Below are 24,919 nucleotides of genomic sequence, written 5' to 3'. Positions count from 1 at the left end.
CGAAGCTCTGTCGCGCGAACAGGGGTGTACACCCAGACAGCTTGCCCTTGGTTGGATCCGTAGGCGGAGTGACAAGGAGAATTCCCCCAAGATTGGCCTGAATGTGCAGGATATGGAAGAGATAAAATCCATCTTGCAGAGGTCTCCTGTCGCTGGGTCTCGCTATCCTGGAACCGCTGTGGGACTGAAAGGATATCAAGCTTACAGTTCCAAATAATAACGCGAGCATAAGGTATAGAATTTTCGGTTCCCTGCCCCTAAACACATACACTCGCCCATGTGCTAGGACTACGAAACGATAGTTTATACACACGGTTTTGTAGTTCGTGTTCTGGTGGCCTTCTCAGAGCCTTTAACTTGATTATCGAGTATGCCTTTCCATGAGTATTCGAAAAATACTAGATAAGACATTGCCTCAAATTGGTTGGCCCTATTGGTACCCGGTGCTGTGTTTACCGTCAATTCGAGAAGCCAACCTGGAGGTCCTGGATCAATATATATCCACCGTTGAGGCCTAAGGCAGCGGGGAGAGGAAGCCACATTATTGGGTAACAAGCACACTGGGGCCTTCCTAGTGGATGTGGGCGTGCTGAGGTAACCAGCTGTGGGACGTCGTGTGACGGAGTCGCCCGCTGGTACGAAAATAATACATTTGTCTACGACAATGATATTTTATATATATAGTTAGTTCTATTTATATAGCCTGCACGGTGAAATCTATGGGCAGCTATGGAGGAATGCCTAGCAGGTTAATAGTCATGTACAAGTGGATAAAGGCACCTACTAATGCTTTGGGGTTCTTCCATCCAGGCAGGATGCCAGATCGAGGTAGCTATTGCTAGGAGGGATATGCAAGAGTGTATATAGAGACAGATGGCAAGATACACAGTGCGTTGAATTATGCCTCAGATTCTAGACTGGGTCTGCAGAAGGGAGAAATGCATCTTCTTGGTGTATCAGTGTCCGAGGGTTGGCGACGAGGAGCAGCGCTGGACCCGGCACTCCGCGGATCCACCCGCCCAGTCGCCAGGCTGCTGCACTCTCGTGGGCCCACCACGTCCATTCTAGGCGCGCACGGGCTGCACACAGATTCCGGGATTCCGCTGGCCCCACGGCAGTCTCATTGTCTCCAAGTCCGTTCCCAACCCCATTCCCCATCTAGGTCTGCCCATTCCCGGCCAGTCCACCAGCGCGCCGCAAAAGCGACAGGATGGCAACAGGCGAGGCCGTAGCATAGCCTATATAAGGCCATCTCACCCCGGAATCTGACCCCAGATCGACATTGCATTGAAACAGCAAATCTGCCTCATAGTCTGTAGGCGCAGTCTGGACAGTATAGCAGCCGGGTTATGCTGGGTGACATGCATATATCAATCGAATCTCCCACCTCGGGTGGTCGTATCGATATTCAGTAGAGCTCAAAGAGAGCAGCAAATGGAAGTTCTCTGGCGCTCCGCAATTCATTATTGCGTTTGTTCCTCCTCAGCCCAAATACAGACATATATGCATATCATCCCCCAAGAGCCCGCCCCGGAGTAGACGATCTACCCCACTTTATCAGCCCAGCTTTGAAAAACCTGGCTCCGAATCCGAAAACCCCCTTCTCCCGCCTCACATCCACCACTGTGCAAGGCCACCAATGCCCTCTTCACGCCCAATCCCCACCCGCCGCCGGGTCTGGCTTGCCTGCACGACCTGCCGCGCCCGGAAGACACGCTGCAACGCAGCGAAGCCAAAGTGCAGCTTGTGCGCGGCATTGGATGTCGAATGTGTCTACCAAGACTCCCAGCAGCCACGAATCGATCCCACCGCGAAACTCCTCCTTGATCGCATTCAGGCGCTGGAGGATCGACTTTTCGCTTCGCCGGCTCTCTCTGCGTCCCGGGAGCGACATGCGGATACCCTATTGCCGAGCGGGAGAGATGGTCGGACGACGCGCGGGGGGTCACCTCCACTCGGACCGCAGGAACAAGAACCGGAAACTGATCGTGACATCCCCTTCCCTTATCATCACACGGCCGGCGCGAACCACCTCCTAAACTGGCCTGTCATCCGTGAGATCTTTTCCCGCGCCGGACAGAACAGAATACATACATCTATCCAGCCCCATTCGGCTACGGATGTCTTTTTCGAAGCACCCACCGACCCGGCAGCATCAACCTACCCACACGAGTCATGGCGCCTCTTCGATACCGCCGTTCACTCTAACGTGAATGTGGAAAACTTCATCTCGCTCATCCATTCGTATTTTGGAGAGGTTAATCTAGTCTACCCAATACTCTCCCGCAGCGAAATCCTCCGCGTTTTTGAGAATGTCGTTGCCAGTGAGCAGTCGCCTGGCCCTGGCTGCCCCGGTGAACCCGAACCCGTAGCACACTACTGTCTCCTGTTGCTAGTTCTGTGTGTGGGTGCATTCATCCGGCGAGGGGGCAATCAGGTTCGCCTCACGGACGGGCAGGCGGTTGACGATGGGGATAAATGCATGGAGAGCTGGGACGGCAGCCTATGGAAAAAGGCCAGTCTGCTACTCGGTTATATTTCGTCAACTGTAGCTCTGGAAGCAGCGCAGTGCTCCATGATCGCAAGGTATGTGATTGGGTTGTCACAGGTATCTCTCGGGAATAGAACGGTAACCCTGAGACATATTCTAGTATCTACATGGGCGCCCTTGGTCGCGTCGCGGATTCATACCACTGGGCACATGCGACGTCCGTCAAGTGCGCCCATCTAGTTAAACGGTATGCAGCGCTTCGCACCCTCTCCTATGACATGCTCTCCCTGGCCCGTGCCATGCTAATGGAACCACCAACGTAGAGCATCCTCCCTCTCCCCCTCAAACCATGCTGACCCCTTCCCGGAACCTCTCCGCCGCCTCTACTGGGTTGCGTTCATATACGAGGGCGACTATGGCTCCGAGATATCTATAAACCTCCCCTCCGGAATGGCCATGTACGAGGATATCGTTCCCTATCCAGGCCAATACGCTTCTTTGCGCGACACCACCGCCAATACACTCCCTTCCACTCCGTCAACAGCCAGCTCTTTGAGTACGCGCGATCCCAACGACGAGTTCGTGGCCTTCCAACTAACCACCAACGCCGCAATCCGCCGCTTCCTGAATCGCGTACATAGCCTCGTGTATAACCATCAAGACCATAGTCATCGCGCGCCTTGGCTCCTCCACATGACGGACGAGTTCTCCGCGTACCACGACGCGATATACAAGCATGTGCCGGACTTTTTGCTTTCCTCGCAACGCGGACAGCATGACCACCAAAAGCTCTCCCCACCGAACACTGGTACTACCTGTTCTCCAAGCATGGGCATGGGCATGGACAATGATTCATGGAATGTATTGCGGCTAAGGGGTCGGTACTACGCATGCCAGCATATCATCCACCGCCCCCTGGTCGAATATGTCCTGGGGAACAGCGCAAGTTTCCACGCGGATCCAGATCGGGATGTCATCTTGGGCAAGTGCCGGTTGTGTCTGCTAGGCTGTATCGGCTTCATCGAGGTTTTCGATGTCGAGGATGTGAATAGTGTTACGTGTCTTTTTGCGACGGGGCTCGCGTAAGTCTACGTTTCTAGGATGACCCTCGCACCGTTACCTCGTTTTTGTGTTTTCGTAAACGGAGTGGGTCTGCTAATCTCTTCTACTGGAACTAAGAACATTCAGTTACATCATAATCCTCCGCGTGGCGACGATCTGTCCGCACTTTACGTCTATTATCCCCGACAACATCGAGGAGGTGATCGCGACCGGGATGCGCAATCTGCGCCGCTTTAGTGTGAGTATTAAGGAGTTCCGCTGGCATTTGGGGTTTCTGGAGGAGATGCATCAGTCGTGCGGACATTGAATAGGAATAGGCTTTTGTGTTCGTTCTGTGCGGTTGTTGTATTGTAGAGTTAGTGTTCTTCCATCGCCCTGCTGAGGTCTCGATCTTGTTAAGATCTTTAGAAATGGACTGAAAAGGAGGATAAATTTGCGAGCAGAACTAGCTTCTGAAGTCCAGATGCAGATTTACAATAAATCTCGAATGATATTTTCTTTCTCTTCTTCTTCAATCCCACAACACATGTGCAGCCCACAGCTAGCTACCCTGGTCCGTATCCCCGAATACCAACTCACAACCCAAGGCCTCAGGTAGCTTTGGCTTTGTAGTCCTCTTCATGCTCAACAACATGCACTTCCTTCTTGTCGTCGGTGGTTAATTCTTGTACGAGATGGTCCGCATCCTCCCCATCGAAGAGCACCGCGATTTCCTCAAGCCCCTTCCCCTTGGTTTCAAGAAACCATCCATACGCAACAAAACTTTCCAGCGCAAGGATCAATACGTACACGATGTAGTACTTCCATCCGATGTTTTCGAGACCGATGGGATTTACTAAACGGTTTGTCAGTCAGCATAGCGCCCAGGCGAATGTACATACATATAGAAGCTATCGGTTACGGGTTAGGGATTCGAGGGTAAGGAAGGGACAACGCACCATACTGATTGACAAAAACCGCCGCCTTCGTGGAACACACATAAACGGCCATGCCGCGCGCGCGAATCGAGTAGGGCAAAACCTCGACCGAATACGCCACACTCAACGGCCCAAACGCGATCCCGTAGAAGAAGCCGAACACGAAGATCAGCGCCATCACGATGATCCCAGCGGCGTCGGACCCGGTTGCGTCGAAGCGCTCCGATGCGATCGTCCACGCGATGAAGACGGCCAGCATGCCGAGTGTGGAGGCGCGGAAGAGGAAGCGACGCCCGAGACGCTCGACGAAGAAGGCGGCGGTTAGGCCCAGGGCGAAGTTCCAGATTTGGAGGATGCCGTTTACGAGGGATTGCGTGTCTTTGCTGGTTATGCCGACCGAGTCCATGACGCGGGAGAGGTCTGGCACAGAGGACATTAGCAAGATTCGATGGGTAATGGGAGGCGAGCGCTTACAGTAGGAGATTAGACCATTGCCCGACCATTGGCTCATCAGTCCCATGCAGAGCACAAGAAACATTCGATATCGATTACCGCTGGTTGAAACCATGGATTTCCACGTTGTGGTTTGTGAGGCTGATTCAGGTTCTTGCGTTAGTAGGGGGACCCGATATCAATAGAGAGAAGCAGACTAACTCTTCTCCTGGAGGATGGCCGCCCGAATCTCCTGATATTCCAGCTTCACCAATTCCGTCTCCTCGCCGTCGCCGTGATACCTCTTAAGAATGTCGAGCGCGTCGTCGTAGAGGTCCTTGGAAACGAGCCAGCGCGGGGACTCGGGTAGGAACCACACCGTCGACAGCTGGATCACGCTGGGAATCATCTGGAAGAGAGATGGGAGCCGCCAGGACCAGGTGTTCGCGATCTCTCTTGTGCCGAATGTCACCCACGCGGCGATGATGCTACCGAGGGTCCAGCTGTATTACGAAAATGTAAGTTTCCTGCCACGGAAAATCTCGCAGCACGAGAATATGAAAGCAAACATACCAGACATTGCAAATGGCCGTCATGGTAACCCGGTCTTTCGGGTGCGCCAGTTCCGAAACAAGACTTGGGGCCGAAGTCGTCGCGAAAGACAACCCAAACCCCAGAAGAAACCGGCTCGCCAAGAACATATCAAAATTCGTACTCTCACACTGAAGAATCGCACCCGCGATCATAATCAGACTGCCCACGGTAATTCCCCAGCGACGACCGAATCGGTCTGCTATCCAGGGCGCGATGGGCGTGGAGCAGATACTGCCCAGCGGCATAATTGCGCTCATGAGGCCAAGGCGCGACCCACGCGGGTTGCCGAAGAAGTCGTCAAAGTACGAGACTGTTTGTAGAGCGTTCATCATCGAGCCGTCGTAGCCGCTCGTTGTGTACGAGCAGACGGCGGCTGGGAATAGGAGGAAGTACAGGTGCCGGCGAGCGGTGGATTTATACCATATCGGAGCTTTCTGGGCAAGTTGGATAATGGTCGAGGGGGCAATCGTGTTCTGGGTGTCTTCGATATCCCCGGTTTGCTTGCGGGCATTGCGAGCTTGCTGAGCCTGCCTTGGGGCCGGCAGGCGTCGACGGATCGAGTTTAGGACATTCATAATGAAGGTTGTTGTTTGGAGAGAGGAGAAGAGAACCCGTCTTGTTGAGGTCTGCTCCAGAGGGCCTCTCGCGCCTTTTATATCGCAGATAGTAGCGTATCCCAGCTGGTACAGCCTCAGAACTGGCTTTCATGTGTTTCCCCCTTGCCTCTGAGCCCCCACGACGGTGGCACGACCTTTCACTCTCCCCGTGGGGTACTGTGTCACGGCTATGCCTTTGGCCAAGGGGCGAGAGTAAATGGCAGGCCACCTTGACCCCGAGCGACTACTCGTGGGAATCCGGGATGCCAGAGGGGGTGGTTGTTGATTGGGGGTTCCCTCATGCTGTGGGGCGCCAAGTATCGGGGGAAGACAGAATGCTTGCCCCGAAGCCTTGTGGCGAGCCTCTCGGGGAATCCTACGTGTGCTGCCCCGAATATCTCCTCATCGCTCTTCGAGCATCGACTCTCGCTAAATCCAAAAGATGTTTTATTCTCGGGGTATCTAAGGCCGGTATGCCCATTTGCTCGTTCCCAGTGCGTTTGAAGGTCCTCGTGTGCGCCATTAGCAATCGCGTGTACCGCCCCATACCCCGTCACTGAACTCTATGCCGGAGCTGCGTCCGTGGCCCGCTTGCTTATTCAAAAAGCAAAATTTCCTCTATAGCAGGTGCCCCGTATTAGTCTCCTGATTTCCCTCTCTTTCTCGTTTACCGAAAGTCCATTCTTGTTCCAGCATGCCCGAAATACAGCCTTTAGGAAACATTGACCTTCTGGTGAGCCAGCTTGACCTGGAGGAGAAGATAAAACTCTTGTCCGGGGAAGGGTCCTTTCAAACGGCTTCCCTCCCCAACAGGGGCATCCCCTCCATACTCGTGAGTGTCTATATCGTGCTGGTGCCACGCCATATTGACATAGAATAGACTTCGGATGGGCCACATGGCCTACGTGGTGCTCGGAGGTTCATGCGTGTATGTAAACCAGGAGACCAAATCTCTGCCATCCAATGCCCTCTCTGGCTCGTTGTTCGACGTCTAAGCTAATAGCTCCCATTATCATAGGTCCCAAGCTGCCTCCTCCCATCCGCAACCGCCATGGGCGCAACCTTCTCCGTCGAATTAATGCACCGCGTCGGAAACATCCTCGGCCAAGAAGCTCGAAATAAAGGGGTCCACGTCCTTCTCGCTCCCACCGTATGCCTTCTACGCTCACCCCTAATGGGCCGCGGCTTCGAGGCCTTCTCCGAGGACCCCATCCTAACGGGACATCTCGCATCAGCGTACATCAATGGCATCCAGGAATACGGCGTCGCAGCATGTATAAAACACTTTGCCGCGCACGACCAATCGTCCAACTCGATTGAGGATAATGTCTGTATGACCCAGCGGACGCTCCGCGAGCTGCACCTCTTGCCCTTCCAGCTGGCGCTAAGGCTTTCGGCGCCGATGGCGTTTATGACTTCATATAATAGGATTAATGGGGTACATTCGAGTGAAGATCCGCTGCTTTTGCAGACCATTCTCCGCAAAGAGTGGGGGTTTGACGGTCTGGTGATCAGCGATTGGTGGGGAACGTATAGCACGTCGGAAGCGCTGAATGCAGGGCTGGATCTGGAGATGCCTGGTCCGACCCAGTTTCGGGGGAAGTTATTGGAGATCGCTGTTAAGACGCGCAAGATATCCGAGGCTGCTGTCGACAAGGCTGTAAAGAATGTCCTTCGTCTCGTGCAGAAGGTTTCCGCGGTCGGGCGTGAGCCCTTCGATGGCGATGTCAACACGGAGGAGAACCGTGCCCTTATCCGACGAGTTGCTGCGGACAGTATTGTTCTGCTGAAAAATGAGTCCAACGTCTTGCCGCTCTCTTCTTCGGATGCAGACGGGGCCAAGGTTTACGGGTTGATTGGGAGTCATTTTCAATACCCTACGCTTTCTGGGGGTGGAAGTGCCGAGGGGGATCCGTATTACTCGATGACACCGTACCAGGCCATGGTCGAGGCTGTCGGAGAGGAGAATCTTGTTTACACACCCGGCTGTTATAGTATGTGCCCTAATATCTCCCCTGTTAGACGTTTCCTGGGCGTCTGCTAATTTTTTTTATTTTTTTTTGGCTAGCTTTCAAGTTCAGCCCCTTTATTAAACAGCTCAAACAGCCTGATACAGGCGATGCCGGCTGGCTCGTTGAGATCTATGGCGAGGATCCGGAGGTCAACGCACATGCTATCCCCTTGTACTCTTCACCCACCAACAAAGACCTCATCGATATCCCCGAGAGCTTACATCACCTCTTCCCAAAGAAATACTACGTGCGCGCCAGAACAATATATACCGCCGAGAAGTCCACCCGATTCCGCTTCGGATTCAGTGTCGCGGGTAAAGGACGGGTTAAAATTAACAAGCACGACGCCATTGATCTGTGGAGCAGCCAGCCGCCAAAGACAGAGGATACACCCTGCTTCAACAGGCTGTCCATGGAGAAATTTTATGACCTCAATGTGACTGCGGGACAGGAAATCCCGATCGAGATGGTCCTGGTGAATGAGGATATCACGGGGGGCGTGGGAACGGCATTTACGCTCGCGGGCCGTTTGGGGGGGTATGAGACCCTGGACGCGGAGCAGGGGCTTCGTGACGCGGCGAAGGTCGCCCGCGCTGTGGATGTGCCGATTGTCATGACGGGTCTTACGACGAATCATGAGAGTGAGAATAGTGATCGGAAGCATCTGAGGCTTCCACCTGGTGCGGACCGGCTTATTGAGACTGTGCTTGATGCGAACCCCAACGCCGTAAGCTTGCTCTGATCCATCCATCCATCCAGTCTACAGCACGGACTAACGTTACATTCAGATTATTGTTACACAGTCCGGATGTCCCATCGAAATGCCCTGGAGTGCAAAAGCCCACACCTTGCTTCACGCCTGGTACGGAGGCCAGGAGACGGGCCACGGTCTCGTCGATATAGTATTTGGACGCGTCAACCCGGCCGCTCGCCTCCCCATGACATTCCCGCAGTCTGTCCGGCACAACCCTGCCTATCTCTCGTTCGGAAAGTCTGACTACACCATCATGTACGGTGAGGGGGTCTTTATCGGGCATAGATATTACGAGGCCGTAGACCGCGCCCCGCTGTTCTATTTTGGCCATGGGCTTTCGTACACGACCTTTCGGTATTCAAACTTTACTGTCCCTACGGTTTTTCATCCGGACGCGGCATTTGAGATGACGATTTCCGTGGACGTCACCAATAGCGGCTCCTACCCCGGCTCAGAGGTCGTACAGGTATACATCAGCGATGAAGAAAGTTCAGTGCTTCGGCCGGCGCGAGAGCTCAAGGCCTTTTCGAAAGTTTATGTGGAGGTAGGAGAGACGAAGACTGTGAGGTTGACGATCGACAAGTACGCATTGTCGTTTTGGTCTGAGGAGGATTCAAGCTGGAAGGCGGAGGCTGGAACATATGTGGTTATTTTCGCTGCGAGTGCCGACCCCAAGTGTGAGGTTGCGAGGCGGGCTTTTGAGCTGCCAGGGACAGTATATTGGTCTAAGCCTTGATATCGCACGCCTATAATGGGTTCAGGTTAGTAGAAAATGAAGAGCTCTCTGCGGGTTACCTTTTCCCCGAACCCATACTCAGCTCGCTGGAAACAGGGGGAGACCCCTGCTGATAAGCCCGGTACTTTTGCCAGGTTTATGTACATACTATTCTTCGCGCGCTATTAGGTTGCACATTGTCAGCATGCTTACTGATTACTCTGGGTAAAACGAAGAATAGCGCTCAAACGGGACTTCCTGCGCGCCACAGCGGGAGAAGAAGATATTATGGCAAAGTATAGAGCGACATGGCTCCTAGATTTCACCGTGCACGCCGTAGGGAAGTCTCTGGAGAGGCAGGCTCAGGCCCAAATCAAGTCATAGTACAATCTCCAACGATAAGAACGGATTCATGAGACTATGTCCAAGCGTAGGTGGCGAAGGAGCGCCAAGGGATAACTATACCCCGCAAGCGAAGTGTAAGGAATGTTTTGCTGAAATATGATGATATTTAATATAATATGAACATAGAGAACTAACTATATATATAAAATATCATATGATAATAACCCAAGTAGGTGAAGGCCTACCCGGCACTTCGCCCCGACGTAAGGCCTTGCGGGATTACCTTGACCATGCATAATTCAGAACAATGGCTCTTCCACTGTACAGAGCCAATTTTCCTTTACGCAACTGGAATTGAATGATAAGAGCTAGTGGTATCCCAGAAATCTCCGGTCCGGAATAAGACGATGTATAGAGACAGGGTGAGAGGTACAGGACGTCAATCACTGGAACTCGACGACAAGCTTTGTGCCTCGACCACCCCCTTGGCGGAGTGTCTCTAGACCTTCAAATATCTCATTGAATCCGCCTTTAATGGTTGTGATGGATGGAGGTCTCACAACGCCAAGGCTCAACAAGGTGGGCAGGTTATGGTAAAAATTGCTGATTACCTCGCGGTCTGCCGGCTTCACTGGGAACACGGGGCCGAGGGGCGCTAACAGCTGGAACTTGCGACCGAACGCAGTGTAGACCATGAGGAAAGTATAGGTCACGTTTGCCTTCTTTGACTTTCCTTGATCGAGAAGCGTGACCACTTTGCCCTCTCGCAACACGTCGGCACAGAAGGTGGCAGAGGAGCCTTCGGAAAAGCAGTCCAGAGCTTTGGTGATGTTTGGATGGGCTTTCTTGATTTTGCCAATAGATGCAGAGGAACGGTAGTCGTACACTGCATCGGCGCCATAGCGCTTTGCCAGGTCGAAGGAACGAGGCGAGGCCGTTGCCACAACCGTGTATCCTGCTCTCTTGGCTAATTGAATAGCGAAGAGACCAACGTTCGATCCGCTTGAATAGATGAGAATGGTCGGTTGGTCACCTTGTTGAGCGCTGCGTCCGTTCTCAATATCCACCCAGGGAATATCGAGGTACGCCAGACTCAGCACTGCGGTGGCTGCGGGGACTCCGTAGGTGGCCGCTTCGCCCAGAGTGATTTCGTCAGGCACCTTCAAGGCCAAATCTCCATCGACCTTGAGGTACTCGGCGAACGAGCCAACGTCGGGATACAAACCACCGTGAACAAAGCCAGCGATTCTGTCTCCAACCTTCCAACGCTGCCCTGAATTCTTGCCGACCCGAGCCACCTCGCCTGCATAGTCACAGCCAATCGCCGAATTACGTGGGGAGAGAAAATCGATGTCTTTGAAGTCGATCGGATTCAGGGCGACCGCACGGACCTTGACCAAGACCTCATCATCGGTGATGGTTGGAATCGGGACATCGTTGACTTGTGCGCCCTGCCCCAGTGGACTACCGAGAGCGAGACTCAGTAGACGTTTGGGCAAGAATCGTTGTGTGATGACCGCTTTCATCTTAGTTTGGCTGTGTTGTAAGATCAGGTAGAGTTGGTAGGAGAAGGAAGATAGGAGATACTGAATAGATAAATGGCTTGTGCTTGTATGAAAATATTAGGGGAGAATCAACGGAAAAGCATGAAAAGAAACTTTACAAAACCCGACTATTTTGAAAAGGTCGGATGAACCGCAGGCCGATGGCACAAGCTCAATTGCAGATCGCATTGCTGGTCGCCTTCAACAGGGTGTATGGAACAGCGGCGAACGTATTGGATCGTTGTGACGCTTATAAACTGACCGCATGACCGAAACTTGGATAACTCTACGGCCAGTTAGGGAGTTTCCACGAAACTTGGGACAGAAGCGGGGCCTCGGGCCCGGAATCATCAGTCAAATGCCCGACTTTCAAGCTGTCATTAACTCATCCGCCCGATTCCGAACTAGGGAAGGACCTCTGATCAAGTCCCCACTAGGAGTTGGAATTGCCTCAGACTCATCAGACCTGACAAACATCCTGTGACAATAAGGAGGGACATTAACCAGGTTACAAAAATTTAGCATAGAACCATGCAGGTTCAGATCTACTGTATGAAACATACAAACCATCTTTATCTCATGAGATTCCTTCCAACATTATTCATTTTGAAGGCAACTGATTCATTCACAATTACTCTTTGAACAAACCACTGCAATGACGACCCTTCAAACCGTTCCGACTTCTTTTGCCTCCGTCAATGGACTTAGAATTGCCTATAGACGCTTTTGAGCAAGCAGTCCATTGCCTTTGGTCTACGTCAACCATCTTCGTGGTACCATGGACACGCTCGATCCGCTCTTGTTAAACAGCATCGCTAAAAGCCGGGAAGTGATTGTTTACGATAGTTCTGGTATCAGGCACAGCGAAGGAACAGTGCCGGATTCTATTTCTAAGATGGTCGCGATCCTTGTCGACTTGCTCGCTGCCCTTGAAATTCCAAAGGCCAATTTCATTGGCTTCTCCATGGGTGACGGCATTGTACAGTATATGGGATATACGTACCCTTAACTTGTCAACAAACTGATCCTGACGGGCACTCAATCCGGAATCGGCCCAGGTGTGGCTTTGCCCCCGCGAGAGGTCCTGGAGAGTGCGGGAGCAAACAGTGACCAGCCGCCAACTGAGGAAGACATGATGAAACTCTTCTTCTATCCCTCCGAGACCTGTCTCGCCCTTGGCCATGCATGGTGGAAGCAAATCCACGAGCGAAATGTCCAAGGTGAACCCCGGAAGGCATATCTTACCGGGTCCGGGGCTGAGTCGCAGCTCGCCGCGATTTTTGATTTCAACACTGATACTAGCACCTTCGACCGGTTGACGGACATCAAGGCGCCGGTTCTTGTGACCAACGGCCATAAAGACATCATGTCGCCCACTTCAAATAGTTTCGTGCTGCAGCAGGAGATCCCAAATGCCCAGCTACATCTTTACCCTGACGCGGGGCACGGGCATCTCTTCCAGGTGCCCGAGCTTTACGCAAAGCATCTTGATCTGTTCTTGAACCACTAAGTGCGCTGGAATTGTATAATTTCTGTTATTGTACCACATCTGTCTGCTATTTGGTAGGCAATCTCCACCTGTCGAGTGTCGAGGGCATACGTTGTACAAGATAGCGTTACGTAGTCAAGTCTCATATCTCTCGGAGGAAGCCGTTGATGTAATTTGTTTTTGGTATATCACTTGGCTTCACCCTAAGTGAGTACAATCAGCACCCAGGGCGATTCATTTTCACTGCTGTACAGGGCTTGATGTCCGCTTCCATCGCTTCTTGGGGCGAGAGAAAGATGGCGCACCTCGGCGACGCTAGATAACAATATGATCTTGCTTACGAGGGCAGCATTATTTGTTCTAGCTTCAGCACGATAATGCATTATAAGTAAGGATCTTGAATAGAGGTTAAGAATCGCTTCAGCGTTGAAGTGTATGTTGGCAAGCCTGGTTCCCAGGTCTAACGCATAGAAAATTCCACTTCACTGCTCTTAAAATATTAACCTTCTACGAATAATAGTGAGATGTGCTTCAGGAGTTGAATTGAAAACTTTGGACAAACGGATTCTGAAATAAGAAGATATACAAAAAGGACAAGACTTGTGCTCCAGATTATACGTATATATATACTTGTACGCAAAGTGAAACGCCAGAAATAAACGCGAGTCGTTCGAAAGGACCACAAGAGAATGGACGAAAGTATTGTTAATTTCAAACAAGAATGGTAAAACGAGAGCGATTATTTTGTCTTCTCGCGATTCTGTTCGGCCTTCTCCGCTGTACAGATCTTGTTGGTGATATCCGGCATGTGGGCGAGTGGGGGGAGCAACGTATCCTAAGTGTATGTGTTAGCAAAATTAAATGGCAGTGGTTCTTCATGATTGAAGGAAAACTGCCTACCCATATAGTTGACCAGCCAAATGTTGAAGCCAGCCAAGTAATCAAAGCCCCTCCGCCCGACCAAAGATGCTTCTTAGGGCTTGATCGGATCGCGTTGTTGACAACGACCTCGGCATAGGAATTGACATCCATAGCATTTTTCTCCACCTCAGCTCCAGCCAATGCTGGCTCGATCACATCCTTTGCAGGGTAATAGAGAGAATTCTCGGGTAGACGTGGTGCAGTTGGAAGGTTGTCGAGGAGCTTGGTTCGAATTGCACCAGTATTGACGAGGATTGCGCGGACTTTCCAAGGAGCGAACTCAATACGCATTTGGTCGGTCAACATGGCAACTGCAGCTTTGCTTGCATTGTAATATCCTGACCACGGGAGTGGCATCTTCCCAAGAACCGACCCAATGTTGATGATTGTTCCTTGCGAGGCGATCAAAAGTGGCGCAAACGCCTGAGTTACGGTCACGACAGCAAAGACGTTGACATCAAACATCTTCTTAGCTACTGACACATCCGAGTCCAATAAAGGCATGCCGTAACCTATCGAGAATGGTCAGAGTTTTGTTGCCACATGTAAGCTGGTTTGATGAAGCCGTGAGACTAGGTACCTGTGCCCGAGTTGTTGACCAAGAAATCCAAATATCCACCCGTCGCAGCCTTCACGGCTGACACCGCTTGTTGGATTGTCCTTTCGTCGGTTACATCTAGCTCTACAATGTCGAGACCCATGTCCTTGAGGTGTTGGACTTTGGCGGTATTCCGGGCGCTGGCGAAAACCCGAAAGCCCTTCTTGTGGAAGTTTTTTGCTAGAGCGTCACCTATCCCACCTTCACTGCAACCGGTAATGAGAACTGTCTTTTGGCCCATGCTTGCGATCAGTGGTTTGTAGTCCAACTTGGAAGGCTTTTTTTGAAAAGTAAGAATATTCAAAATTCGAGCAAAGTAGGTATGTTATGATATTAGCACTCCTAATGAAGGAGTGGAAGGTTGGGATGGGCCATCTATACGGGAACCCAATGTGTACTGTCCCTCCGCAGATTACCAATCAATGCGTTCATCAGAAGCTCAATCTAGCGGAGATAATTCACGGTCGGCTTGATAACGTGGCATTCCCGGTTCCATTGTTCGGCTCAGTGATGCTCTCGGCCCACCATCAACTTAGTTACAACCACAGTGGTACCATACCAATTCCATTCTTTTTCGCAAGGTATTACTGGAGGGTCCGTTGGCTTAGGCTCAAATCGTGGCGAGGAAAGTTTTGAGAAAAAAAGGTTAATAGGAAGCATTCTGCAGCACGAATCAATGATTAGTGATATCCCCGGATCAAATCGCCACCAAATACCTCATCAACCCCACTTTTCACTTTATAGCGGCTTCCGGACACAGCATGATCCGGTAAAATATACAAAATATACGTATGGGGTCTTGCACATTCGGCCCCTCAATTTCTTGTTTTTGAATATGCCTAAGTAGACATCAAATCAGACAGACAGCAATATGGACAGACACCTCGGGCGTATATCGACTAGTTCTTAATGATAATGTACACGAACTCTAAGCAACTTTCGAAAGCTGCAGGGCCTCCTCCACATCATTGCGTTGAAATCCAGGTGTCCGACCCAGGCAAACCCCTCTGCTGATCAACGCTATCAGGGTCAGAATGTATCCTTACAACCATGAAAAACGGAGGCAGGGGGGGCTTACCTGACATGAAGCGTGAGACATTGATCCTGGTCTGCACTTTTGAGGATATCGTCGGCTCACCAGGCGACGCAACGAGGAGCACATTCTTATCTCGAAGAAACCACTCCAGATCTCGCAGGTCAAACCAATCTCCTTGTAGCTGCGTTCGCAATTCTGCCGTGACCAGTGACAAGGGATCCTCCACGGTGCCCCCACTCTGGTGAGGAGCGACAAACCTGGAACGGCGGCCGGTGCTGCTCCAGTGGGGATAATGGGTTCCCGCACCCCCTAGCCTGAAAAAGGGGACTTCTTCCCATCCAGTAAGTGGCTTTCGGTGTATTTGAGAATACAATTCTGCTTTCAAGTAAGATGTCAAACGTTCGCGGTTCATCATACTAAAGATAAGCCCGAAGGGCCGTTGGAGTTGACTCAAACTGATAGACGGATCGCCTAGAGCGAGATGTCCTTGGTAGAGAGCTTCCAGCAGCAGCCTTTGAATAAATGCAGATACGTCTATAATTGACACTTCCGGTGAATTGACAGGATGTGGCAGGACAGCACTGTTGGGTTGGTATAAGTCAGTGCCATCCAGGGGATAGTGGGAGGGAAGATTGGGTGACCGGCGGTTGATTGGGGGTTGTTGACGGGGTCGTGGTGATGAGTTGATTGTGTCGTTCGAGTCAACCAGGACCCTTAGCTCGTCGTCGTCGTCGAGACTTAATCCGGCTGCCATGGTGAAAAAGACTTTCATCGTGTCCCGTAACTTCCCTGTCAGATCAGAGTGTGACCTTAGAATCCCACTTTGGACCAGCTCCTCACTAAATACCAGCATTGCAGAGCTCATTTTCTCAATGGAGGTCTCCAAAAGGGATACGCGGTTCTTGAGGCCATCGAGTGTAGCTTGCTGTCGTTCACGGTATGCACGTTGTGCTACGCGACTTTGCATGCGACGGCGCTGTTACAAGAGTGATCTGTTAGAAACGCTCACAACATTGGTAGCGCTCGGCTGGTACCCTACGAACCTCGGCAGGATTCTCATTGCTCTCACCAACTTCTCGGGGCGCCCCAGGCCCCTTCGCTGATGAGGTCTTCTTGGATCCACATCGCTGGCGTTTCTGTGGTCGCTGTGGCATCGGCTTGGAGAGGGGTGTTTGGCTTATGTTGGTCTGGTTCCAGGAAGATGCGAGCTCAACGGCCAGGATGCCAGGACTGGGTGACAAGGTACTACTTGGAGCATTTTGTGAGGTATATGCTTCAGGCGGGAGATAGGAGCGGACCGAGAGTAATGAGGTGATATCCGAGGTCATGGAGTCCGGTAACGACGCGGGACTCTGTTGGAAATCGCCCCAATTAAAGACAGGCAGCTCGCGAGGAACATGTCGGTCCATGGCGGGCCGAAGATGGTCACGGATAAGCTCAAAGTGAAGTTAAGCGAGTCTGTCAGCCCATGAGAGAGGACCGACTGTATTAGAATCTGACGGGCGTTCCCTGATCGACCTGGAATCGGACCAATAGTTACCCCTTGCCCCCTGGAGGCCAGGTTACGGTTAATCTTCGCCTCGGCATGATCACTCATCATTCCGCTGAGGATCCACCGGTACGTCCCAAATTACCTTGGTACTCTAGATTCTTACTAATCTGATTTGAGGAAGAGGCCCGACAATCGTGGCAAAAATGGACTTTCACTACACTTGAAAGATATGTCGATCTATGCCACTAACTAAGGCGTCTCCGCAATGTTATAAACCAGTTTTGCACCACTGACTTTGTTGGTCCTGAGCAGCTCTAGTCCTTCCAAGACACCACGTAGACCATCCTTTCCACCCTTGGGGGGATGAACTTTGATTTTGCCCAGATCCAAAAGAGCCTGAGCCTCCTGAGTGAACTTCTTGGCGTGCTCGAAATCCTCCGGCTTAGCGGGGACAGCCATGTTGCCAAAATTGAAAGCCTCGCCGAGGGCGCTGTAGACTAGGACGGCGCGACTGTTGACGTTCGCGCGATTGATTTTCACGGGCAAGAGTGAGAGGTACTCGCCGCCCTCGGTTGAAAGTGCCCTGTCATTGAACTCAACGCTCGAGGGAAGAGAGATACAGTCCAAGACTAGCTTTAGGCTGTTGTTGGTCTGCTGGCGAATCTGAGCGGCGGACTCTGGGTCGTTGTAATCAAAGACAGCGTCGGCGCCGAGGCCACGGACAAGGTCGAAGTTGTGTGGCGAGCAGGTGGTGAGCACCCGGTAACCAGAGAGCTTGGCGAACTGGATGGCCAGGGTCCCCGTAGCGGTAGAACCACCATAGATAAGAATCGGAGTCGCATCTTGGATAGGTTGGGTCGGTGGAGCCAGCCCTAAGTATTGATACAGAGACTGGCCGATAGTCTGGATGCCTACTCCGAGCACGGCAGCTTCCTGGAAACTAAGATGTTCGGGGATTCGGAGCTGCACATCGCCCTTAACAACAATGTACTCGGCAAAAGCGCCATCCTCGGGTTGGACGGCATTACCCCCGTGGGTGGAACCGCAGATACGGTCACCTTTCTTCCACGGTAGTTTGACATCTTTGCCAACGGCCTCAACAATACCAGAGTAATCACATCCTAAAAGAACCCCGGGCGGCGAGAGGAAGTCGACGTGCTTCCAGTCAGTGGGGTTTAAACCCACGCTGACGGTCTTGACGAGGACGTAATCATCGCGGAGCTTGGGAATAGCACGGTCACTGACCAAGCCGGCGGTCTTGGGTTGAGTAACAATGACGGCCTTCTGAGTAGACATGGCTGTGATGATGAGATGAAGATATGAAGAGATGAAGAGTAGTGATAAGAATCATATTCGCCTTCATGGGAGTATCTTAAGTATATAACTGGTCGTTGTTGACACTTCGCTGATCCTCTGATCGGATACTGTTTATAATCACCGCAATTGATTAGAAATCTTCACCTAGATCGGTCCACTTTGTGCCGATGGTAAATTTCACCATTGTTGATGGTACAGTAAAATCTCGTGTGGAGCTATCTCGGTGATTACATCCAGGAGCGGATGTTGACTAATTTTCTGAAGTTCCCACTTCAGCCGAGGCTCATCGCCGAGAGAACGAGGGACAAACCCAAGTGCCAAGGCGGGCATACTTACTCGGACCACAAATTGCGTTAAGCAGGTGTAACCCATGGTACCAATGAAGCAATCTGGTTCTGGAGTTGCGGCCTCTCGGTACGAGAGGGGGAGAATTTATGGCCCACTGAGCATGTTCCTGAAAGGCGGCGATGTCTGTTGGGGAATAATCGGTCATAGAGCGTTAGGAGATTGAAGGCGGATAGAATAGTAGAGTGCTGCCAAGATGAGCTCTGGGATGATGAAGACCCCGTGTGGAGCCTGGTTTCGGCAGATAGCTATAATTACAGCCAGAGAAATTGCACGCCTAGCTGGAGCGAGAGGGGAACGTTCTTGCACCTGACCGAGGCGCAACCATCAAATCGAATCTCCCAGAATTCAAACAGTAGTGTGGCGCTATGCATGTTAATATATATGTAGGTACTTAAATATGTCGCTATACAAATTAGGTACATAGTTGCGTGATTAAACTTATTATAGCACCAGTATTCTTCACATAATAAATATCCGGAAGATATTTATTTCGGGTGGTGAATTCCCAACTGTCCAAATCGAACTCTTGAGAAGGACAAGCGAAAGGAGAGCTTATAAGAAAAGACTCTAGCTGTTATTACAATATCTTGAGGTTAGACTAAAATAAACGAAAAGCAGCGACAACTAGTATCTGCAAACGACCGACTTCATCGACGCTTTCATCTTCCATATGAGCTGCTTGACCAGGTAGTACATATATATCATATCTAACCAGCATGCAGGTTCGGACACCCCAATCTTAATAATACTACTTAACGTGCTAGTTACTGCCCGAACAGATTACGCTAGTCCGTCGGAATTAAAGGACCTGCAGTAATGCGTGTTGTACTATAAGAGTAAGATAGGAATATCAAGTAAGGAGACTGTATCACAGATAGTATAAGTACTCATTATAAGGACTAACCTAGAATAGGAACTAAATAACCAACCCTTGTAGTAGCTGCTTATCCTAGGGGTTCAAGCCTGTTACTAATTTCTATTCTATTAACTAATATTTCTAGATACTAGATATCTTCTAAGATATACGCGATGTGACCTTCACGTGTTTGGAGTAGGACTTAGTACCTTCAGCCTGCGATATCCTTAGCCTGAACTAATGAAAATTCATAACTACTATACAAGGTTATAGCTACCCGAGTGGGGTTTATTTAGCTTCTGGCTATATTTATCAGTGCGGCTTAAGTGCCGCTGAGCTGACGGGAAGCCCTGTGCTCCACACCCTGTGGTTGCAGGTACCAAATTAATTAGCAGTCCAGTACTGATTGTCTTGGTGTTAGTGCTGTCCATAGGAGTAAATACAATATCATGTTTATACGTATTTACCTAGTAATTAAGCAGGCTGATGTTGTCTGTAATTCACATGTCCTCATGCTCGGCCAATACGCAAAAAGCTATATTCTCTTTTGTGCATTGTGTGCGTCTACATGACCAATCAGAGCGGTGCGGATATTCAGGCGATGCCCACTAAGTAAAGTCGTGGCTGGCTGAGCGACGCGGGGTCGACGAACATGAGGACTGCACCGCGCATCAGATCAAAAGATGGCCTCCGTCGACGGATCTGCAGATCATCTCGATTTCCATTCCCACCTCCCGCGCTCAATTACTACCGCTTGAAAACTACCTAAAATGTCCTGGCAGGGTTTGTCTAGCCTTTCCTGCTCTGCGTGCCAAAGTCCAGCTAGCTGACAAGACGTCTGTTTGCTTCCAGGTTATATCGATGCGAGGTACATTTCTTCTTACACCGTAGCTCCATGGAGTCGTTTACAAATCAAACCAAAATGCAATAAACAAGACTAAATCAAGACTCCTGGCTAGCCTTGTCGGCTCAGGCAAAATCGACAAGGCGATTATCGCCGCTCTTGAAGGCGATTCCATTTGGGCCGGTTCGCCGAATTACAACGTATGTCGGCCTCACACACATGCGCTGTCTATATTATATGAGTTCTCGGCACAAGCTGACGTTCATGTCCACAGATCAGCCCTGATGAGTTGAGGATCATCTCCGAGATCCTCCTGGGCTCCGAGCGCGATCGTGACAACGCCTTCGCTCACGGCCTCTACGTGGCTGGGGAGCGCTTCGTCCTCGCTCGGGCAGAGGACAGGAGTATATGGGCGTGCGCAGTAAGTTCCAATAAACCCTGGCTTTCCAGCTTTTCTACTACCCTGAAAACTGACTAGTAATCCCTTCTAACATCCAGGGCCCAAAGGGAGTTGCCATCGTCAAATCAAAGCAGGCGATAATAATTGGACATTATGGTGAGACTTCAGTAGCTAGTAACGCATATTCCACAGTCGAAGCTCTTGCAGACTATTTGATCTCAGTTGGCTATTGAGGATCGATGGAGCGGCGATGAGGCTAGGCTGTGGTTTTATACTTTACAATAAGAGGCAATTATCATTGCGAAAGCACATGCTATTCTATTCTCATGGTAATACAGCCAGTTACATGCTGTATCACTCATTGAACTAATCAATTTTTCTTTCCCTCAAATAGTGAAATTGGCAGACCATACAAGGTCTTTTAAGAAGCTCAAATAGTGGCTCTGCCATGGATAGAGCAACTTATGCCGTAAAAACGCAATTCACCTAGCTTGCCCTACAGAGAGCAGGGAGTTGATAAACTGCTAACTATAGTGTCAAATTCCAAGAAGTCTACATTCAGCAGCTGCGCATCAATAAATCTCTATTAAGCAGACCACATTCAGTGTGGTTGTCAGATTTTGAGCGTTGAACCATATATATACTTTCGACGTTGGTGGCGGGGATGTCTGGAGGACTTTGACCAGGCAGTGTAATATCGGAAAGTATATCACTATTCCTATCCCAAGTGGCCTTAAGATTCTACACCACTGGCCTCGCCTCTGCCTTGGGCTCAGGATCATCAGCAGTCGCGCGTAGAAGACTTGTGAAAGCTCCTCCTGCATAACAAGCGCGAGAATGAGTCTCGGGTTAGCTTTTGCATCCGCCGAGACCGCGACAAACACGTCCGAGATATCGCCCTTGATCAGACCCGACTCAACTAATGCCACTGACGTCTCCTAGTTCAGGTTGAACATCTCCATAAACCCCCTTATAGTTCGCAAACGGCGAGAAGTTCGCTGCCGGGCCGCCCAAGCAGTAGTAGTACTCTGGGTTGCCATATGCTGCCACCCCATCCGTCAGCGAAGAACCGTACCAGTTAAGCCTGGTGCCTGTGACAGCCGGTCCATTCCCATTGTCGCCGGACCCTGAGTCACCGCTGCTGGCATCCGCACCCTGCACATACGCAGCAACCACGTCACACCACCCGCCCTGATTCGCGCTCTCCGTCGCGGCATTGATGCCCGACAGGAAGTGCGCATTTCTGCGATGGGATATTGTATCTCATTTCCAGTGCGCTGCCCTCTTGATACGGGTTGCTGGACAAGCTCTCGCGGAGCACGTAACTTGGAGGGATGTATTGAAACTTGTTCTTATCCATGAACCGCGTCTCGAATCTCGTCGACAACACATGTCGCTTCCTCACCGTATATTTCCTCTGAAACTCGAACTTGGCCTTGTCGAGATCAGGCGTTGCCGATTGGGTCCGCTTTGGTTGTGTATGGACATCCCCCATCATGCCGTGACCCGCCCATTCAAGATACTTCTTGCCAGATTTAGTAACCAGCAGTTTAACGTGGTAGTATTCATTAAGGACTGATCCGCCTTAGGCGCGCATCTCATGGATGCCCGTAGGTATCAACATAGATGGAGTATACTATACTCTAGAATGATTATTCTAAACTAAGATTAACGACTATAACCAAATGGAAGCTTAAAACTAGAGAACTATAATAAAGCCTTATATTAAAATCTGCCCAATATACTGTATAGAAGATAATCTAGAAGTATAATAAGAAATCCTTTTACGTAGTAGAGAATACTGTTATAACTAAAACATATATACACAGAATAATGCCTATGTTACTTACTGAGAAGGCTTTAATGGGATCCTAGCTGTGTCTTTCGAATTGGATGAGACCAGTCTATGGAATACCTGGGTGCAGACTTCCAAGGCCCTCCTTCAAACGCTCGACATAATCAAGTGCCTCTCGCACCAAAAAGGTGAACTACTTCTCTTCTTCATGATCATAGGAGTAAAACACCCACGAGGATGCTCAAAACAATCAAGTAGCTCATCTCGCTGCTCCGGCTTCTTGCCCCCCCACCTGTCTCCGTCGGCGCAGCGACGGAGTCAGCCGCCCCGGTTGTTGATGCCTGATTGCTGCTGCCGACAGCCGTCGGAGGGTAAGCTCCAAAACACCCACCCGACCCCGTGGCCGCCGAGTTCTGGCCGGGACTGGTGCACAAGTGTTCTCGCGGGTCAACACACTCGGACAGCAACCCCGCGCCGTAGACTTCGAGATCGCCATCAACGACGGGGACTGCGCCGGACTTTAGATACACGTCGCAGATAAGGGTCGTGACGGGCTGGCCACCCAAGTTGGTACTGATGGTTGACTCGTAGGTTGTGACGAGGAGGGCCAGGTGGGACCCTGTTGCACGCGCGGCCAGCGGGGTCGGGACGCGAATTCCGATGGTGTCTGTGTAGGTGAAGTCGGTTAGGGTGCAGGACTCTGGGTTGGACACGGTGACGGGGATGTAATAGTTTGTCTCGATGGGGGTTGCAGAGGCAGTTGGCGGATCGGTCAGGACGGGAAGATTCGTCGGTTTTGTGGGGAGGATGAGATAGCTGGTTGTCACATTGATCACGGCGCGGCCGAGTCCGTTTTGTGTTGCGGGGAGGTAATCTGTCCACACGGCTATCGAGGTGGAGGTTGGGAAGACGGACGCCGTGGGGTAGACGGTGCTCTCTACGATGTAGTCAGGGAGTATCCCGGTGGTGATGTTGTGGATAATGACATGATGTGTTAGAGCCCAGGACGCAAGCGCAGGCCGGGCAATGATGGCCAGGAAGGTGACCAAGGTATTCAGAAGCATCGTAAAATGTTTTATTGGTATTTCCAAGAATTGGATTTGACAATGGGGAAGAAGGGCCTTTTCAGGCGGTGTTGGAGGAGTCGACATCTTCGTATTTGGCCCGCTCGAGCGGGTGTCTCAGCATCCTCATTCGCACTACCTCGTATTCTTAATTTCTTTGCTTGGCAGGGACCTGCAGTTGGCGGATGCTGCTGTCAGGGCAATAATCCTGGATGGCTGTTTGTCCTGCCAAGAGTGCCGGTGTTTGAGGTACTGATCCTTCGGAAACATTGTCCCTTGGATCTGCAGAACAGTTTAGAGTCGAGATTAAAGTTCACTGCAAGGGGCATAGACGCGCCGTAGACTCTGCAACAAGGCGCCCAAACGCTATAACACCTTTGGCGGGTGGCTCAGAAGCGACAGCACAAAAAACATGTAAGGTTCGCCATTGAAAGATCCCGGCCACATGATTTGTGACCTTCAACAGGCCCTTCAGACGAGTGGCGGGAAGGCTATTAGTGGCCCGAGGATAAGATCATGCCTGGTCGGGAGATGCAGCTACAGGCAGGAGATGGCTTAACCCTTCCACGTGTGCGCTCCACAGGAGGGCTCGCTTATATTTGTGATTGGAATAAACAATGCCAAGTATTAACTATCTGGTTTCCAGCTCTGCGCTTGAAACCAATAAGCTATTTACAGTGCCTGATCAACTACCTATCACTTTTACCTCACGCGAGGGTCAGAAATGGCCCTACCTTACTACTATACAAGGGCCAAGCCCATGGCCTCCAATAGGGTGACTAGAGAGATATTGGAGAGACCTAGCAAATAACTTCCCTAGCGTACCAACAGGATAGTGCTAAATAGTTAAGCAACCGGTATTCTTGATTTTAACGCAACTGTCAAGACAGCACCTCTCATTTGGATGGTAATCTCAAAGCCACTCAGGTCGTATCCTGGGGGCTTAAATATCCGCAGACAAACACGCATCATAACCACATTTTGGTTTTGTAGCGGTTCCAGTCAGCGGGCGGTTTTGGAATAGTATGAAGTTTACTCGGTCAGAGTTGGCTAGGCATGGCGCACTTTGGCGTCTGCAAGTAATGCGCCAATAATCTTCGCTAAGCCCTCCTCCGGGTCTGGGCGTGGAGTACTATAAAGTCCTTAGATTAAACTATTGTGGTTGGATCTCATGACTGTGACTATCGGAGGGTACACTGATAACCCAGGAGACTTCTCGATTCGTCCTACCCTAGTGACAAAACACCACCGTCACACTTGGACCTTCAACGCCTGACGGAAAGGTCGAAAGTCTTAG

The 24,919-nt window shown here is 50.8% G+C and overlaps 10 protein-coding genes across 10 annotated transcripts; 3 read left to right on the top strand and 7 right to left on the bottom strand.

The window, feature by feature from the left end:
• Positions 1-1,639: 1,639 nt before the first annotated feature.
• On the top strand, positions 1,640-3,860 carry BJX68DRAFT_261835 (uncharacterized protein; the record flags this gene model as incomplete). The annotated part of the gene is made up of 4 exons (XM_071044278.1): positions 1,640-2,586; positions 2,652-2,738; positions 2,815-3,573; positions 3,680-3,860. The coding sequence occupies 4 exons, from the start codon at positions 1,640-1,642 to the stop codon at positions 3,858-3,860; spliced, it is 1,974 nt and encodes a 657-aa protein (XP_070904328.1).
• A 283-nt stretch (positions 3,861-4,143) lies between these two features.
• On the bottom strand, positions 4,144-6,071 carry BJX68DRAFT_261834 (sugar porter family MFS transporter; the record flags this gene model as incomplete). Its single annotated transcript, XM_071044277.1, has 5 exons — positions 4,144-4,388; positions 4,492-4,890; positions 4,945-5,064; positions 5,125-5,405; positions 5,476-6,071. The coding sequence occupies 5 exons, from the start codon at positions 6,069-6,071 to the stop codon at positions 4,144-4,146; spliced, it is 1,641 nt and encodes a 546-aa protein (XP_070904327.1).
• Positions 6,072-6,786: 715 nt separating this feature from the next.
• On the top strand, positions 6,787-9,594 carry BJX68DRAFT_252341 (beta-glucosidase; the record flags this gene model as incomplete). Its single annotated transcript, XM_071042544.1, has 5 exons — positions 6,787-6,924; positions 6,973-7,020; positions 7,111-8,086; positions 8,161-8,831; positions 8,893-9,594. The coding sequence occupies 5 exons, from the start codon at positions 6,787-6,789 to the stop codon at positions 9,592-9,594; spliced, it is 2,535 nt and encodes an 844-aa protein (XP_070904326.1).
• Positions 9,595-10,062: 468 nt separating this feature from the next.
• Positions 10,063-11,663, bottom strand: BJX68DRAFT_226184 (zinc-binding alcohol dehydrogenase family protein). The gene has a single exon (XM_071038469.1). The coding sequence runs from the start codon at positions 11,442-11,444 to the stop codon at positions 10,362-10,364; it is 1,083 nt and encodes a 360-aa protein (XP_070904325.1). The 5' UTR covers positions 11,445-11,663; the 3' UTR covers positions 10,063-10,361.
• Positions 11,664-13,690: 2,027 nt separating this feature from the next.
• BJX68DRAFT_276731 (SDR family oxidoreductase) lies at positions 13,691-14,873 on the bottom strand (the record flags this gene model as incomplete). Its single annotated transcript, XM_071048176.1, has 3 exons — positions 14,453-14,873; positions 13,852-14,384; positions 13,691-13,786 (listed from the first exon to the last, which is right to left on the bottom strand). The coding sequence occupies exons 1-3, from the start codon at positions 14,709-14,711 to the stop codon at positions 13,691-13,693; spliced, it is 888 nt and encodes a 295-aa protein (XP_070904324.1). The 5' UTR covers positions 14,712-14,873.
• A 525-nt stretch (positions 14,874-15,398) lies between these two features.
• Positions 15,399-16,915, bottom strand: BJX68DRAFT_276730 (bZIP transcription factor; the record flags this gene model as incomplete). The annotated part of the gene is made up of 3 exons (XM_071048175.1): positions 15,399-15,490; positions 15,549-16,482; positions 16,550-16,915. The coding sequence occupies 3 exons, from the start codon at positions 16,913-16,915 to the stop codon at positions 15,399-15,401; spliced, it is 1,392 nt and encodes a 463-aa protein (XP_070904323.1).
• A 332-nt stretch (positions 16,916-17,247) lies between these two features.
• Positions 17,248-18,294, bottom strand: BJX68DRAFT_252337 (zinc-binding alcohol dehydrogenase family protein; the record flags this gene model as incomplete). The annotated part of the gene is made up of 1 exon (XM_071042543.1): positions 17,248-18,294. One exon carries the CDS (start codon positions 18,292-18,294, stop codon positions 17,248-17,250), a length of 1,047 nt encoding a protein of 348 aa, XP_070904322.1.
• Positions 18,295-20,189: 1,895 nt separating this feature from the next.
• BJX68DRAFT_226182 (profilin) lies at positions 20,190-21,090 on the top strand. The gene is made up of 5 exons (XM_071038468.1): positions 20,190-20,302; positions 20,372-20,387; positions 20,479-20,563; positions 20,638-20,784; positions 20,862-21,090. Exons 1-5 carry the CDS (start codon positions 20,290-20,292, stop codon positions 20,994-20,996), a joined length of 396 nt encoding a protein of 131 aa, XP_070904321.1. The 5' UTR covers positions 20,190-20,289; the 3' UTR covers positions 20,997-21,090.
• A 588-nt stretch (positions 21,091-21,678) lies between these two features.
• On the bottom strand, positions 21,679-22,258 carry BJX68DRAFT_261826 (uncharacterized protein; the record flags this gene model as incomplete). The annotated part of the gene is made up of 2 exons (XM_071044276.1): positions 21,679-22,006; positions 22,056-22,258. 2 exons carry the CDS (start codon positions 22,256-22,258, stop codon positions 21,679-21,681), a joined length of 531 nt encoding a protein of 176 aa, XP_070904320.1.
• A 559-nt stretch (positions 22,259-22,817) lies between these two features.
• Positions 22,818-23,622, bottom strand: BJX68DRAFT_252335 (uncharacterized protein; the record flags this gene model as incomplete). The annotated part of the gene is made up of 2 exons (XM_071042542.1): positions 22,818-22,971; positions 23,015-23,622. The coding sequence occupies 2 exons, from the start codon at positions 23,620-23,622 to the stop codon at positions 22,818-22,820; spliced, it is 762 nt and encodes a 253-aa protein (XP_070904319.1).
• Between the last annotated feature and the right edge of the window lie 1,297 nt (positions 23,623-24,919).

Source organism: Aspergillus pseudodeflectus (assembly GCF_044049435.1).
Source record: "Aspergillus pseudodeflectus strain CBS 756.74 chromosome Unknown BJX68scaffold_3, whole genome shotgun sequence".
Classification (NCBI taxonomy): domain Eukaryota; kingdom Fungi; phylum Ascomycota; class Eurotiomycetes; order Eurotiales; family Aspergillaceae; genus Aspergillus; species Aspergillus pseudodeflectus.
Note: the sequence above shows the minus strand (reverse complement) of the source record. Positions and strands in the feature narration are given on the sequence as shown.

What these genes read in the sequence shown, in the direction of transcription:
- BJX68DRAFT_226184 (XM_071038469.1), bottom strand. Translation starts at nt 11,444, where the DNA reads ATGAAAGCGGTCATCACACAACGATTCTTGCCCAAACGTCTACTGAGT.
- BJX68DRAFT_226182 (XM_071038468.1), top strand. An exon ending in CCGGTTCGCCGAATTACAAC is followed by an intron (nt 20,564 to 20,637) that starts GTATGTCGGCCT and finishes TCATGTCCACAG; the next exon opens with ATCAGCCCTGATGAGTTGAG. An exon ending in GGAGTATATGGGCGTGCGCA is followed by an intron (nt 20,785 to 20,861) that starts GTAAGTTCCAAT and finishes TCTAACATCCAG; the next exon opens with GGCCCAAAGGGAGTTGCCAT.